This window comes from Coffea arabica, chromosome 1c (assembly GCF_036785885.1).
Source record: "Coffea arabica cultivar ET-39 chromosome 1c, Coffea Arabica ET-39 HiFi, whole genome shotgun sequence".
NCBI lineage: Eukaryota > Viridiplantae > Streptophyta > Magnoliopsida > Gentianales > Rubiaceae > Coffea > Coffea arabica.
The window spans coordinates 5,143,930-5,160,779 of NC_092310.1; the positions used below are offsets into that span (position 1 = coordinate 5,143,930).

At 36.3% G+C, this 16,850-nt stretch overlaps 3 protein-coding genes and 1 long non-coding RNA gene across 4 annotated transcripts; 2 read left to right on the forward strand and 2 right to left on the reverse strand.

The window, feature by feature from the left end:
- Nucleotides 1-110: 110 nt before the first annotated feature.
- LOC113707344 (uncharacterized) lies at nt 111-9,099 on the reverse strand. The gene is made up of 6 exons (XM_072050728.1): nt 8,639-9,099; nt 8,344-8,484; nt 7,126-7,215; nt 6,748-6,977; nt 5,939-5,986; nt 111-5,296 (listed from the first exon to the last, which is right to left on the reverse strand). The coding sequence occupies exons 1-6, from the start codon at nt 8,733-8,735 to the stop codon at nt 5,120-5,122; spliced, it is 783 nt and encodes a 260-aa protein (XP_071906829.1). The 5' UTR covers nt 8,736-9,099; the 3' UTR covers nt 111-5,119.
- On the forward strand, nt 378-1,271 carry LOC140038558 (uncharacterized). The gene has a single exon (XM_072083943.1). The coding sequence runs from the start codon at nt 378-380 to the stop codon at nt 1,269-1,271; it is 894 nt and encodes a 297-aa protein (XP_071940044.1).
- Nucleotides 9,100-9,466: 367 nt separating the features above from the next.
- Nucleotides 9,467-10,392, forward strand: LOC140006152 (uncharacterized). Its single transcript, XR_011813797.1, has 2 exons — nt 9,467-9,795; nt 9,919-10,392. It is a non-coding gene; the product is annotated as an uncharacterized lncRNA (long non-coding RNA).
- A 3,391-nt stretch (nt 10,393-13,783) lies between these two features.
- On the reverse strand, nt 13,784-14,937 carry LOC113736984 (cytochrome P450 76T24-like). Its single transcript, XM_027264222.2, has 4 exons — nt 14,792-14,937; nt 14,361-14,724; nt 13,923-14,214; nt 13,784-13,821 (listed from the first exon to the last, which is right to left on the reverse strand). Exons 1-4 carry the CDS (start codon nt 14,935-14,937, stop codon nt 13,784-13,786), a joined length of 840 nt encoding a protein of 279 aa, XP_027120023.2.
- Nucleotides 14,938-16,850: the final 1,913 nt, after the last annotated feature.

The following is a 16,850-nucleotide window of genomic DNA, read 5'->3' on the forward strand; positions in this document are numbered from 1 at the left end:
TATCCCATGATCTCTGCTATATCCCATGATTTCTGCTCTATTTTAGGATAGAATAATTTACTCCTAATGTATTTTAGGATAGAATAAATTAGCTCCTAATTTTTAGGAAATTACAGATTTCATGGAATTGACAAAAGTCCAATTCCATTTGTATAAATGTTGTACAGAGTCTAGAACAAGAGATATGACAGAACAATTCAGTTTTCTTTTTTTGTTCATGGTATCAGAGCTTTTGCTCTTGGGACCTCTTCTTGTCAGCCTTCATTGCTGAGTGCTTTCCTCTCTTCAAGTCTTTATTGCCAAGTGCAATTTCCAGCCTTCATTGCTGATATTTTTCATTAGGCCTTCATTGCCAATTTTTCTTTGAAACCTCCAACATGTCTGAAACTGAAACATCAGAAATCCACTCCAATACCAAATCAGAAGAGACCTCAAATATTCCACAAACAGGGGATTTGCAGAATATCCAGGCAGCCTACAGGCTCAACGGGAAAAACTATTTGAAGTGGTCACAATTTGTTCAAACATTTCTCAAAGGAAAGGGCAAAATCAGCCACTTGCTTGGAACTGGACCGAAAAAGGGAGATTCTAAATTCGCTGCTTGGGATGAAGAGGATTCTATGGTCATGTCATGGCTGTGGAACTCCATGCTACCTGAAATAAGCGATACTTGCATGTTCCTATCAACAGCTCAAGATATATGGTCTACTATTCGACAGACCTATTCAAAGGCAGGAGATGCTGCCCTAATCTATGAGATCAAAACAAAGATCTCAGCCACTAAACAGGGCAACTTTTCTGTTACTCAATATGCCAACCTTTTGCAAAATCTATGGCAGGAACTGGACCAATATCAGAGTGTTCAGATGTTGTGTAGTGAAGATGCAGCCACCTTGAAAAACTTTATCGAAAAGGATAGAGTTTATGACTTCCTTGCAGGTCTGAATGTGGAATTTGATCAGGTCAGAGTCCAGATATTGGGGAAGGAAAGATTATCATCTCTGAATGAGACAATATCATTGGTTCGAGCTGAAGAGAATAGGCGAGAAGTCATGTTAGAGCCTAAAACATTAGAAGGCTCGGCAATGATTTCTACAAAGTCAAATAAAGACACAATTTGGTGCACGTACTGCAAAAAATCACGCCATACGCGAGATGATTGCTTCAAACTCCATGGGAAGGAACAAGTCCTTAGTCGTAAAGGAGGATTCAAAGGGGGAAAAGCCCACTTAACTGCTGGAGAAGACCAAACACAAGAAAAATCCAATTAGACTGGTATGGGAGAATTCAAGAAAGAAGAAATTGAAAAGCTAAGAAACCTCCTAAATTCCCTTGAAAAGTCCTCTAGTACGTGTTCATTGGCTCAATCAGGTAAGTACCTTAACTCTTATGCTTTAAGTGCCTCAAGCATGTCTTCTCTAGGCTCTTGGGTCATCGACTCAGGAGCTACTGACCATATGACTCACAGCCCAATCAGATTTAGAACATACAACCCATGTCCTGGAAATAGAAAAATTACTGTTGCGGATGGATCTCCTATAACTGTTGCAGGCCAAGGGACAGTAAATCTATCAAATTCTTTTTCCCTAAATAATGTGTTGCATGTCCCAAAATTGTCCTCCAATCTCATATCCATCCATCAAATTACCAAAGATCTGAACTGTAGAGTAATTTTCTATACTACTCACTGTGTTTTTCAGGATTTGGTTACGGGGAGGACGATTGGACTTGCTAAGGTGAATGACGGGCTTTATTACCTTGAGGAGATGAGTGGCAACAAGAAGAACAAAAATCAGTTATCCCTCACCTGCTCCTCAAATAATAAATCTGAAATTTGGCTTCATCATTTCCGTCTTGGTCATCCATCTTTTATGCTACTTAAAAGCATGTTTCCTTCACTTTTCAAGAATGAAGATGTTAGTAGTTTCCATTGTGATACATGTGAAATTGCTAAACATCATAGACTATCATTTCCATTGAGTAATACAAGATCTACTAGACCTTTCTCTTTGATACATACTGATATTTGGGGACCTTGTAGAATTTCTAGTATTTCTGGAGCAAAATGGTTTGTCACATTCATTGATGATTGTACTAGAACTACTTGGTTATTTCTTATGAAAGAAAAATCAGAAGTAAGCAGTATTTTTCCAATGTTTCATAAAATGATTTGTACACAATTTGGAAGTTTGATTAAAAGAGTAAGATCTGATAATGCAAGAGACTATTTTAATCAAATTCTCTCATCTTTTTTCCAAAAAGAGGGTATAATACATGAGTCATCTTGTGTAGATACACCCCAACAAAATGGGATTGCTGAACGAAAAAATAGACATTTACTCAATGTGACTCGAGCAATTTTGTTTCAACATAAAGTTCCAAAAACTTTTTGGGGGGAGGCTGTTTTAACTGCTGCACATTTGATAAATAGAGTACCTTCAAAAGTACTAAATAATCAAAGTCCCATTGCTGCTCTTTCTGGTTTTTACCCTGATTTTAATGTCTCTTGCACATTGTCACCAAAGGTGTTTGGTTGTGTTGCTTTTGTACATGTTCATGCACACCAAAGAGGGAAACTTGATCCAAGAGCTTTAAAATGTATTTTTGTGGGATACTCAAACACAAAGAAAGGATATAAGTGTTATCATCCTCCTTCAAAAAAATTTTTTACCTCTATGGATGTCACATTTGTTGAAAATGAACCTTACTCTCAAAGTAACAATCCTCATCCCCAGGGGGAGAGTTCTTGGGAAGATAAGGAATTTCTCCTTGATTTTCAAAGTTCTACACTAAACTTAAAGTCTTTCAAGCCGGACCATACACCAAATTCTAAAGGAGAACATACTAGCAGTGAACCTGAACCTGAATTTGAAGTTGAACATGCCAGTAAAGAAATTGAACCTGATCTTGGAGTTGAGGGAAAATCTGGTTTAAATCCAACTACACCACTCAAGGTCTACTCAAGGAAGAAAGTTCATATTTCTGAACCTGTGCAAATCCAAGAATCTGAACCACAATCAGGTACTGAAAATTCTGTTCCTTTGTGTGTTCAATCTGACTCTGCTCCTTGTGAATTTAATGATTTAGACCTGCCTATTGCTGTTCGAAAAGGAACACGAGAATGCACTAAGCATCCAATCTCAAATTTCGTGTCTTTCCATAGATTCTCTCCACAACATAAAACTTTCCTTACCACCATCAACTCTATTTCAATTCCACAAACACTACAAGAGGCACTTAGAAATAAGAATTGGTTACATGCTATGAAAGAGGAGATGAATGCCCTAGAGAGAAATAAGACTTGGGAAATTGTAAACCTACCCAAAGGAAAGAAAACAGTGGGGTGCAAATGGGTGTTTACTTTGAAATATAGAGCTGATGGTTCATTAGAAAGGCATAAAGCTCGGTTGGTCGCAAAAGGATATACACAGACATATGGGATAGATTACCAAAAGACCTTTGCACCCGTTGCAAAAATGAATACTGTGCGTGTTCTTTTGTCTTTAGCCGCTAACTTTGGTTGGTGTTTACAGCAATTTGATGTGAAGAATGCATTCTTACATGGGGATTTAGAAGAAGAGGTGTACATGGAACCTCCACCGGGTTTCAATGAAATTTTTTTTGAAAAGAAAGTGTGCAGGTTAAAGAAAGCTTTATATGGATTAAAACAATCGCCAAGGGCTTGGTTCGGAAGATTTACTAAAGTGATGTTAGCAATGCAATACAAACAAAGTCAAGGAGATCATACTTTGTTCATAAAACATTCAAAAGGAGGTGTTACAGCTCTACTTGTATATGTAGATGACATCATCATCACCGGGAATGATCCAGTTGAAAGAGAAACACTCAAAAAGTGCTTAGCAAAGGAGTTTGAAATTAAAGAACTAGGGAGGCTGAAGTATTTTTTAGGCATTGAGGTGGCATACTCAAGAAAAGGCATCTTTGTTTCCCAACAAAAGTATGTCTTAGACTTGCTTAAAGAAACAGGCAATCTTGGATGCAAGGCAGCAAGCACACCCATTGAGCCTAACTTGATATTGAATGAAGGGAAGGATGATATCACAGTAGATAAGGGAAGATATCAGCGGTTGGTTGGGAAACTGATATACTTGTCCCATACAAGGCCGGACATAGCATTTGCTGTAAGTGTAGTAAGCCAATTTATGCATGATCCAAGAGAGAAACACTTGCAGGCTGTCAATAGAATTCTATCCTACCTCAAAGGGACACCGGGTAGAGGAATTTTGTTCAAGAAAAATGAAGGATTGCTCATAGAGGCTTATACTGATGCTGATTATGCAGGTTCTGTTGTAGATCGTAGATCAACTTCAGGATATTGTACATTTCTTGGTGGGAACCTAGTGACATGGAGGAGTAAGAAGCAATCGGTTGTTGCAAGATCAAGTGCTGAAGCAGAGTTTAGAGCTATGGCTCATGGAGTTTGTGAATTGCTATGGCTCAAAATAATACTTGATGATCTTAAAATCAAGAGTGAAGGACCTATGAAACTCTATTGCGACAACAAGTCTGCCATCAACATTGCACACAATCCAGTGCAACATGATCGCACAAAGCACATCGAAGTTGATAGACATTTTATTAAAGAAAAGCTGGACAGTGGCATGATTTGCACTCCATATGTAGCATCAAATAATCAATTGGCAGATGTCTTAACTAAGGGAATGCCAACTTCCAACTTTGAAGACATTACATGCAAGATGGGAATGGAAAATATCTATTCACCATCTTGAGGGGGAGTGTTGAAAATCTAGAATATCTTTTTCTATGTATATCCCATGATCTCTGCTATATCCCATGATTTCTGCTCTATTTTAGGATAGAATAATTTACTCCTAATGTATTTTAGGATAGAATAAATTAGCTCCTAATTTTTAGGAAATTACAGATTTCATGGAATTGACAAAAGTCCAATTCCATTTGTATAAATGTTGTACAGAGTCTAGAACAAGAGATATGACAGAACAATTCAGTTTTCTTTTTTTGTTCACCCTGATATCTGATGGTATTAGGAATACCTAAGGAAGAACCTATAGATAATCTGCCAGTTGAATTTCTTAACGATCTTTTGCAGGAACAAAACACAAGATCACCTTGTGGATCATCTGATCAGAAAACTGTTCCTCAACATTGAAAAAGCTTCCTGCCATGATGACAGGGGCAAAACCCACCAACTACCAAGAATTCCAAGAAGAGTGAGATTCTGATCACTCAATTCAACCCTAGCCAAACACAGAAACATGTAGTCTTCAACTTCGACCTTCTTCGCATAACATGGCTGCAGAGCAACAGACAAAATTAGAAGGATTAAAACCATAAACTTGACACAAGACTTTGTCGAAATCACAAGTGAATGAAATTTTGTGAAGCAGAAAAATCTAGCTCTTATAAATGCTTCCAAATTGTCCATTAACTTCCTTGAAGTACAGTCACTTGAACTTTCCCAAAGGGTTATTTACTTGAGAAAGTCTCAATACAATACAAGCATGACAAACAAGAAGAAGGCAGTTTCGTGTTGTCTCTGTTATTTGTTTCTCCCATAAAAAAGGAACCTAGCCCAACATAAGTTCTTTAATACATATCTTCTCATCCAATTAAGTTTTTTATCTTCAAAACCTTACATGCCTCATGATAAAGATTAAGTACACATGACACTCATATGAGAGATACTTGTAAATATACCAAAACCTCATTTATGACCATCAACACAAAGCACTGAATAGGACGAAATCCAAACTAACACTTCAAGAACATGTTAAACATGGACAACATGGGTGAATGAAACTAATAAAGCATCGCTCCTGATGGCTCTGACACTTCACATATATAAACCAGTGAATCTCCAATATTGCATATAAAATTATTTGATAACATAACTAAAGTAGGGGTTTCAATTATTCAACAGGAGGAATAAACTGACCATAATTTTGTAGATGAAGGGGTGTTGGCGTATAGCTTGATGTCGTAACTGAGATTGATAAAGGTAAGTCAATATACAAATCCATAATGTAAAAGATAAAATATAGATATTAACAGCAAGCTTCAAAGTCATATATAGGCTTTTCAGAGACTGACAAATTGTCTTTGAATGGCTTCTCGAACCTTTGCAGATTAAAATCACCAAATTTTGGTTCCAATGCCAGTAAGATACAATCAATTGAGGTCTAAAGCTGTATACCTCAAAACTTCCTTTCATTTTGTGCTGTTGCCTATCCAAATACAGGTGGCTAGTGTGCAATTTCATTTTTGTCATTTAATTCAAAAGTACTTCCCCAATACAAAATCTTAAAATCAATGAGTTAAAAATCTGTTTCTTTCAACTATAATAATTTTCCCTGTTCAGAATATGATTCCAGCATCAAGGATCTAGAAATAAACGTATGTTTAATTTGTTCAAGTTGAAGAGAGCTGGTTGTAACAGCATAAAAGTTGCCCAACTTCAACTGCTGTGTTAAGATCGGCTAATCATGTAACAGAACCTTACATCAAATTGGGTTCATACATCAGTTCAATCTATTATAGGTATTAAGCTACCAGCCTATTAATCTGCACAAAAGAATTTTAAACTTTTACAAGTAGTAATTGTAGCATCCATCCCCAAGTGAATGAATTAGAGGGTTATAGATATTGTAACCACAGAATAGGAAGGGGGACAGCTTTTAACTTCAACCCAACATGAAAAATGAAAGAATCCTATCTAAAACAGATTAAGAAAGATTATGTGCAAACCTGTTCGACAAAAAGATAAACAGAGAAAGGGCTAGGCTTTGTAGTATACAGAATAAGAGTGACTTTTGCAGCAATTACACCAGGATGGCCCCAGTTCATCAAAACAGTTAATAAGAAGAAAACAGGCACCATCAGTCTTCTTAGAATGGTCAATAAAGCGCGACGATCTTCGTCAGAATCTGAAGAATCTAACCTGTCAAACTCATGATCATCCACTGAAAACTCAAAACCTGAATTGGATTGCAGTATTACGAACTTTTTCGACTAAGAAAATGGTAAATAAGATCCTTCAGCATCTGCTACTTGCTAAATTTGAAATAAACAACCGGTTGAATTTTACAGTATTTTGTTTTCACTTTTAGGAAATATGGTTCTCACCATCTGTACAATACGCAATGCGTGGCCAAATGCTGATTGATCCAACTACCAGTGACAATCCAAAGATAGTACGCACAGTAAATTTACCCCCTGAAAAGAAGCAAGAAGGAAATTAAACTTTTGGGAAACACATATACTTGACATAAAGAGGAGGCAGTTCACTTGATCAATAAACTCAAGCACAAAATTTACATACCAAAGCTAGAAATAATAATAGTAATACAGACTACAAGAAAGTCATGTTGCTCTGACATTTTTGTTGTGAAATTTAATACTTTGGTTGAAAATTACCATGTCACTCGCTATCACACAGAATGCTCAGATTGTGCCCATCTTCTCAAATCCAGTAAAAATCAAAAGAGATAAATTACAGACATTTTAGCAGGTAACAAGTTTGCCTTGATTGCTCACCAACATCATACCATCGGTATTGTACTATGCTAATTCTTGTCTAATATTTGTTGAGAGAGGACAGAAAGTCTAAAAACATGTGCAACCTAACACAATATTCTGACTTAACCACGTGCAAATGCTCCAACAAATGAAGCTCAAAGAACCACTTATATACTGGGAAAATCTAAGTGATACTTCTTGCCAATTCAAAATTTTTGAATTTTGAGACGAAAAAGATACATACTTGAAGAATCACAATATTTCCAGACCAACAGTATATATTGACGTCGTATTAACTTCTCTTTAGTCCCCTTATCCTTATACACGACCAAACGTAATCATTCCAAAAAGACTGGTTTACATTGCAATGTAGTAGAGCTAAACATGAGAAGATAGAGAACAATATGCTCATATGTCCCAGAAGGGAACCTTTTAATGAACAATAATGCCGAAATGACAAGGGCAAGACTCCCCCTCCTGGGCAACTCGCTTGGTCACGTCCGCTCCTTAGGGTACGTTGTCCAGCACCCCCACAAGGGTTCGAGTCTTAGGGTTTACGTGCCCGGGGGATGGGGCCTCTCCTCTCAGGCCGCAGGGGATTAGTCGGGCCAAAGGCCCGAATACCCCCTGCGTCCGGAAAAAAAAAAGACAAGGGCAAGACTCAAATATGGTGACAACATATATCACTTGACTATGGCATTAAAATAACTTCACAAGGTTCTTTCAGGCAAAAAACCAAACAGATAGCGTGCGTACATTATCAAAATGCATATTTAACAACCCCAAAATGCTAGAAAAACATAAATACAAGCCATAAATTCGGACCTGTATTACAGTAATTCCCGAAATTATGCTTATATTTCCGAAAAATCAAATTCCAGTAAGGACTGGGCACAGTCCTATGCACCTTGGCTTTGATAGCATTCAACCATTTCTGTAAATTTCCATGATCCCCACGCATTACCGCTGTCAAGAACACAACAAAAAAATCAAAATAAAAAATAAACCCGTTAAAAAGTTATTGAAGCCCTTTGTCATACTCTACATTACCACACCAAAAAATTTAAAAAAAAAATAAAATTCTTGAATTTATGAACAGGGTTTTGTTCTGCAAACTTACCCGGGAAGTTGGCATGGTAGAGGTACGAGTAAGGAGATTTAACGGAGGAGAGAGAACCCCTAAGAATCGGCTGCATTAGGAATCTTGCTGTATACATTTCTGCTTCTGCCTAGTTAACCAGTAATATCAATCCTAGTGCAAGAATTTCGATTCTTCGGCCAGTCTCCGCCGTGGACAGAGAGCTTTTCCTGCGCCGCCGGCGGCTCAACTTATTTGCCGCTTAAAAGGATTATTTCATTTCGGGATTTTTTTGTTTAATTTTATTTGCTGTGGTTTTTTGGCCTACCTCAAGCAGACTTGGGGAGTCTGTGCTTCTTGTAACTTTCCTCAACCCAAATGATGAAGGCGTGGGCATAGGTCCACGTATTGGAGCAGCATCTTTGGAAGGCGTGCTTACATTTGACCAGTAGTTCTTGGAGGCGGCGCACTTGCCAGTGTAATCACTTACGCCTTTGTGTTGTGCCACCTTCGAAGTGGAGGGCTTCCTTATTATAAGAAATAAAATTTCTATTATTTCCGGAAAAAAAAAAAAAAAGAAGAAGAGGAGGGCTTCGATGGAAATTGAATGGGAAAAATCCATTTTTCATCCTCAAACTTTGTGACTAAGACACATTTGGTCCCCAAACTTTTTGACCAGACACATTAAGTACATGTATTAACTATTTTTTGCCACATTTAGTCAAAAAACGGAAAAATTTTCAATTTGGACGGTGAAACCCACGTGGCCGTTAACTTATGCATCGGGAATCAATGCAAGTCAGACTAAAGTCCACACATTCTCTCTCTAATGCAAGTCGACACAAAATGTTGACTAAAAGTACACTCAAAGTCTAAGGGTGGAGCTCCTTTTCCTCTCCAAGTTTATCTCTTTCCCACCGAGCTTGTGGAGTGAAAAGCTGCGTGAGATTAGCAGAGGTAGGGGAGTGATTCAACGAAGCTTTTCTAATCCAGTAGAATGGAGTGATCCACCATATCAAGCAACTCCTTTTCATCTTCAATTCGTACTTGTCAGCAAAATGAGGTCACGAAGCTCAGAATCGTCAATTTCGTCAAATCGCAGTACCCATGTGTGTGGGTGTGGATTAAAACCCAAATTGGCAACTTCTTGGCGGGATGATAATCCTGGAAGAAGATTCTACGGTTGTCCAAGATGGCCGGTAAGCGTAGTCTAATTTTTTGTATGTAAAGTCTAGAAATGCCCTTATCCTGTGTGCGTGTGTTTCTTTGCTCTGTTGAAAGTGTAGAAATGCCCTTACTGTAACAATATGTTGTATTTGCAGAGGCCAGATAGGTGCAAATATTTTGAATGGCTTGATGAACCAATCTGTGCAAGAGGAAGGAGCATAATACCAGGTTTGCTGAGAAGGATAAATAAGATGGAGGAAACAATTGAAAAAGGCCGAAGAAGGGAAAAAATTATGATTTGTATTATCTTGATGTTGGCCATGCTACTTATGATCTCTGTTGCTGGGAAAAATAGGGGACATGCAAGAGAAGGAAAATTGGTACTAAGCTTGGAATGAGTTACCGAATCTGGGGGTGATAACTGTGGTTCGTTCCTTTCATGGGGCAGAACTTTGACTGAATTTGTAAATGTAGAAATAGGATGCTTTCATGGGGCATGCCTTTCCTAAAATCTGCACTATCATATGTTTCATGGGGCATGCTTTGTAAACGTAGAAATAGCATGCTTTCATGGGGCAGAACTTTGACTGAAGTTGTAATAAAATCTGCAATCCCATCTGTTTAGTATATATTCTTTATTTCATGCTTTTCCTATTATTAATTGCGTGAAATGGTTGTTGTGCATCTTCATATATGAGATTGTGTGATATGAAGATTGTGTTATCTCCTCAGTGCTTTTTCTACTTAATGGTGTAGGAAAAGAATGAGTTTTTGTTTTCTTTTTTTTTTTTACTTGTTCATTCCAAAACTTTGTCTCATAATCAACTTGAAACGTAATTTTTGAGGGATATCAGTCCATGAACATGAACCTTTAGAAACAATAAATATAGTGATCACAAGAACTACCAAAAAGAGAGCTACATGAGATCAATAAACAAAAAGATGTAAGAATTACCCTGTGAAGAGCTCATTGTAAAAAAAAAAAAAAACTGCAGACCTCAGAACTCATCATTTAGGAGCTCCACCCTTAGACTTTGAGTGTACTTTTAGTCAACATTTTGTGTCGACTTGCATTAGAGAGAGAATGTGTGGACTTTAGTCTGACTTGCATTGATTCCCGATGCATAAGTTAACGGCCACGTGGGTTTCACCGTCCAAATTGAAAATTTTCCCGTTTTTTGACTAAATGTGGCAAAAAATAGTTAATACATATACTCAATGTGTCTGGTCAAAAAGTTTGGGGACCAAATGTGTCTTAGTCACAAAGTTTGAGGATGAAAAATGGATTTTTCCCGAAATTGAATTGTTAATGAATTTCGTTCCATTTTAACACATCATCGTAAACTTATTGCTTCAAAAATTAAAAAGGAAAAAAAAAAAAGAAGAAAAAGAAGAAATCTGTCTAGGGTGAATTGAAAGCAATTTTATGCTGGACACTCTTTTTGGTGCATTTATGGAACGAGGTGGATTCTAAGTGCATTTAATTTTTGATTTATGGGAATGGGCCAGGACAATTCAAGCTTGACCTGCTCGGCATGAGAAAAAATCCAATAAACCTAATCTTTTATTTTAGAGTCAAATTAAATGTAAGCCGAATTTGAGCCTCATTGGGCTCAAACTATATATAAAATTGGCCTTTTAATCTATATATATATATATATATATATATAATTATATATCTAAATATATAATACTAATACTTGTGAGTCATGCGTTAAAATATATTAATATATATAAGAAATATTAAATATACAAAATTATGTCAAGAAATTCAGAAGAACAAATCTTAATTTGAGCAAATTGAGGACTTTTGGAGATGTATTAAATGTTAATCATGTTTTATTTTTATTTATCATGTACTTTGAACTAATTGAACATATTATTGTTGAAAAATTTTTGATTTATATACTTGTTAATAAATTGTTACTGGTTCATGTATAGTTTCAATGTTATGATTCTGTAGATGTTAAATTAGTTTTAGAACTTAATAATTATAGTAATTATATTAAGAAAATTAAATAGCAATAAGTGAACTTGGACTAAGTTAATCCGTCATGGTTTGCCGACACAAATTTTGTTTCTTGTTAATAAGACTAATTTAGGCCTGGTTTTGCGCGTTGGGCCATTGCAGTACAATGAAACACCTCAACGAGCATTGCCAAATGCCAATGCCAGCAAAGAATGGATTAGAGGCCTCTCCAATAGCGATAATGTTATAGTTTCACGTGTCTACCAAAATAGCAAATATCCTTATACTATAATATTAAGCTAGTTTTATTTTAAATTTTTCTTTAAATTTTGACCACCTTCTTGTGGGCAAGATAATCTTTTAGATAAGAGTCAATACAAATGTAAAATTAAGCGTGCGTTTGATAAAGGTGAAGCTTGAAAACTGAAATCTGAAATTTGAATTCATTAAAATATTGAATTGTTAAGTATTAAATCTAATAGATTTGAGTATATATCACATTCAGTGATAAGTGAATAACTTATCACTTAATTTTGAGATCAAATTTTGTTTTCGAAAATTCAGTGCAACTTAATTAATTTAAATGTTTAATTTTTTATTATTAAAGGTGTCTGACCATATCAAATTCGAAATCCATTAAATTTAAGTGCTGAACTGACCTGAGTACGAGTTATCAAACAAGACCTAAGTACGAGTATAATTACTCTTTTGTTCTTATTTAGTGTGAATTGGTCTTTTCTTCACGTAGGATGATATCAATTGTTCTTAGGCTATTGTCTTAACTGTTCCAAGTGTCAAGTGTCTAGTAGAAAAATAGTACAAAATTGATTAAATTGCTTTCCCTGTTGATAAAAACATCTTTTCAAAAAGCGACAATCCTTTCAAGGTGGACGGAGTAATATATTACTTTTATTATTGTATAGTCTAATAAAGTGACCTATATATATATATATATATATATATATATATATATATATATATATATATATATATATATATATACACGCGCGCGCACTTGGTTAATGTATTGAATTAAAAATTAAATTCCTTCTATAAAAAAAGTAAAATAAAGTATTAAGTATTTTGATCCATCATTGATCAATTGAGAAAGTGGAAAAGATTATAAGTAGGAGGTTTTGAATTTAAAGTCTCCCACTTACAAAAAAAAAAAAAAAAAAAAAAAGAAGATCAAATTTAAAAATGAGTTTTTGGATAAGAAACATGAATTTATATAACAATTGAAATTCCTAAATGATTTAGAGCTAAAATATAGTTTCAAAAAAGTAAAATGGCAAAAAACATAATGATGCACAAAAGTAGGTACACATGGAAACTCAAAAGAATTAAAGAAGTTAAAGCAAAAAGATGTATATTACTACGAAAACATACGCAGCTGTCCATCTTACATCAAATGTCCCAGACAACTAAGACCACTTGATTGCATTAAACAACTAGGCATAAATGTTCAAGCCAAGAACCGAACTGGTTTAATAAAAACCGTTCCAATTCATCAGATGAACAGTCCAATACCGGACGAGTTAACCATTTTACTACAACATTTAAAGCGGTTTTTTGAACCTTTCCTGGGTTGGACGGCAACTAGCTCGAACAGCAACTAGATTGATGGATCAACCGGTTCGGTTGAGCAGCTCAAGCTGAGTTTTAAAACTCTGCTTCTTACCATTATTAGATATTGATAGAACGATTCCTACAGTCGTTGCTGTATTAAACTTTAACAAGCTATGCGTTTCAATAATTATTGGATTGACTGTGACAAGTGAAGGCAAATTTGGATTCGCCAACCTCAAAGTGACACAGAAATCAATGGATACGTGGTGCCAAAAAATGCTGATATACTGGTTAACTTGTGGGGTTGGCGAATCCAAATTTGCCTTCACTTGTCACAGTCAATCCAATAATTATTGAAACGCATAGCTTGTTAAAGTTTAATACAGCAACAACTGTAGAAATCGTTCTATCAATATCTAATAATAGTAAGAAGCAGAGTTTTATAACTTAGCTCGGGCTGCTCAATCGAATTGGTTGAACCGTCAATCTAGTTGCTGTTCGAGCTGGTTGACGTCCAACCCTGGAAAAGTTCAAAAAACCGCTTTAAATGTTGTAGTAAAATAGTTAACTCGTCCGGTATTGGACTGTTCATCTGATGAATTGGAGCGGTTTTTATTAAACCAGTTCGGTTCTTGACTTGAACATTTATGCCCACGTATCCATTGATTTCTGTGTCACTTTGAGGTTGGCGAATTAGGAATGGGGAAGGAGGGCGAAGACGAAAGGTTTCTTTAATGACCGACTGCAAGTAAGGGAGATTTGATATATCTGATTCTTTAACCAGCTTGTTTTGTCCAATAACTTTCCTGATCTCGTCCCTAGCTTTTGTTTTATTTTCAGGGTTGCGTAGTAACTCTGCCATTGTCCACTCCACGCTGACTGAACTTGTTTCTGTCCCTCCGAGGAGTAAATCCTAAAATACAGTGGAGTTGGAATCAAATTATGGTCATCAGGTGATTTTTCCTTTTTTTTTTTTCCTTTTCATAATTCAGGAGTTATATATTAGCACCCGTTATATAAAGTATGTATTGAATGGATAGGTACATTAATATTACTCACCATAATCAAATGTTTCATGTCCTCGTAGCTCCATACAGGTCCATTTTGCTGATTAACATCAAGGAGGGTTTCCAAGAAATCACTTTTCCGTAGATAAGTGATGGATGTGTCTCTTTCTTGTGATCTCTGACGAATGACACCATCCATAATATCAAACAACTTTCCATAATGTACCTTGGCTCTGCGCCTTACGCCCTGCGGATCAATTGCTTTGAGGATGGGAAAGTAGTCCACGAGAGTAGGACAAGTAATAATTTTGGCCGCGTTCCATACCATTTCTTTCATCTCTTGAGACGAATAGGAGTTAGATATAGAATCGGATTGTGCAAAATCAACATCAAGTCGAGAGATGTTGAGAAGGCAGCTTCACCAATATTTATGGCCTGTCCATTAAGACAGTGTTGGCGTACATAATTGCACAGTTGCTGCACCTTTTGTTGGCGGAGCCCTTGACTAGCATTGCGCCTTTCTGATGAAAAGATATGCTCTTTGCATAGTTTGCGAAGATTGCGCCACTGGCTTTGTGGTGGTAACCAGACAATTGAGACCTTATGGTGGTCCAATGCTGTGACTCCATCTACGATTCTTCAGCCTGAGAACTCTAGATCATGCTTATGAAGCATTTCCTTGGCAATTTCTGGTGATGATACAACTATTATTCTTCTACTTCCGACTTTAATTGAAATCAAAGGTCCATAAGTTTGAGAAAGTTTTGTAACTGATCTGTGCAAGAGTCCACTGATTTGCAGCAAGTTACCAATGACTGGCAACGGGTATAGCCCTGAAGGGAGCTTCTTGGACTTTTGGTCATTAGAATTCGATATGAGGAGAAAGTGGATACAATACCAAATAACAGAAAACAGCGGTATAAGTAGCCAAAAGGGAAGGGTGTTTGGAGCATCCATAATTTCACTGCACCTATACAAAAAGGATTGCTTGTGTGATAGGAATAGCAGTGTGATCAGTGATGTTTTGGATTCTGGGAATGAACTGAAGAAAGTGGATGCTATATATAGGCGCAATGGCCAGAGGAATTAGTACTAAATGCATGAGGCATCCAATACAAGTCTAAATAGAACTTTCGATGAATCAAGGGGGAGGGTTTCTCCCAAAATCATGTGCCTTTTTCCAAGGTTACACGGCCACCAAAATTTATTGCATAGATACATGAGGGGTCCCTAGTTCTTGAATATGTAACTGAAGAAAAAAGAATTAGCGTCATGATTGGTCCCAAAAAAAAAAATTTTTTTGTAAAGTCCAAAATCGCGTCATTGTTAATGCCATGTGTAAAGTCCACAAAAAATTCATTCTATTTAGTTATATATTCAAAGTAGCTTACATTTCGTTTAAGCATTCTTCTCATTCTATTTAGTTATATATTCAAAGTAGCTTACGTTTAAGCGTTCTTCTGTTCTAATGGGTGCATATTTATATATTTTTTCTATTTAATCTTGCATATTTTTTCTTATATTTATTTATTTTCTTTAAATAGTCTTATATTTTTAAAATATAACACCTGAAATATATTTTAACGAGTATCTATAGGGCATCGTTAGACGGACCATTTGTTTAAATAAAAAAAAGGCACTAGACTGTTTTGAGCTCCATAGAAGAGGGAATAGAGGCTGCTGACTTTTTTTTTTGGTAACCCGGAACATGCCCTGACCCGACCCCTTAGAACCCGAGCCGGCACACCAAACCGGAAGGAAGCCGACGGCCCGATACAGATTTCCCGTGCGAGTCAGGATATGCGACGCAGCGGGCACAAATCGAACCCTAGTCAGTAGGAAAACCAGCAACATAACGCCGACCCCTCAACCACTGCATCATATGCCCTGGGGGCGAGGCTGCTGACTTTTGCTAATGTTTGTTGTCCCCTATAATTCTAGTGTGGGCTAGAATATTTTCTAAGAGCTCTACTCCAATTTATTTTATGACAAAGACTATCACATTATTCAAATCCGTAAACGTGGTAAGGCTAGGTTTCGGCACTGCATTTAGAACCAAGTCCTAGATAACGTCCCCAACCTGAACCAATAGCAATTGCCTGCTTTAACGTAGGGCGGGCAAAAGCTGGTAAGCGTCATTTCTTGAATTTAGGAATAGGGCTTTGATCAATAAAGCACATTTGACATTAAGTTTAAAATTGGTGCTTTTAGAGTAATTTTTATATTTTAAAGAATAAAAAAATTTAACTTTAACAATATTATTATAAATTTTGAACTAAATGAAGAGATAACTGTATTTAGAAATTCAAAATTACACGTTCAAATTAAAAAAAAAGTACTTATAAAAGTATATACCCAAACAGTACGATTAAACACTTAATAAGTAATTTGATAAAAGCTCTTTTAATTAAGTGTTTTTTAATAAGCGACCGCAACTCCGTACCGGCTGAATTTAAATCCTGAAACAATAGCCGAGTAGAACCAAGTCCTTGGTAAGCTGCCCAACCTAAACAGCACTATTTACCTTTTTTTTAAAATTTTT

Excerpts from the sequence above, each read along its gene's own strand:
- LOC140038558 (XM_072083943.1), top strand. The coding sequence starts at position 378 with ATGTCTGAAACTGAAACATCAGAAATCCACTCCAATACCAAATCAGAA.
- LOC113707344 (XM_072050728.1), bottom strand. The coding sequence starts at position 8,735 with ATGTATACAGCAAGATTCCTAATGCAGCCGATTCTTAGGGGTTCTCTC. Across the intron at positions 6,978-7,125 it reads CATTGCGTATTGTACAGATG|GTTTTGAGTTTTCAGTGGAT; the intron begins GTGAGAACCATA and ends AATCCAATTCAG. Across the intron at positions 5,987-6,747 it reads TTTATCTTTTTGTCGAACAG|TTACGACATCAAGCTATACG; the intron begins GTTTGCACATAA and ends TATCAATCTCAG.
- LOC113736984 (XM_027264222.2), bottom strand. The coding sequence starts at position 14,937 with ATGGAGTCACAGCATTGGACCACCATAAGGTCTCAATTGTCTGGTTAC. Across the intron at positions 14,725-14,791 it reads AAGGGCTCCGCCAACAAAAG|CTGCCTTCTCAACATCTCTC; the intron begins GTGCAGCAACTG and ends ATATTGGTGAAG. Across the intron at positions 13,822-13,922 it reads TCAAGTCAAGAACCGAACTG|GGTTGGACGTCAACCAGCTC; the intron begins GTTTAATAAAAA and ends GAACTTTTCCAG.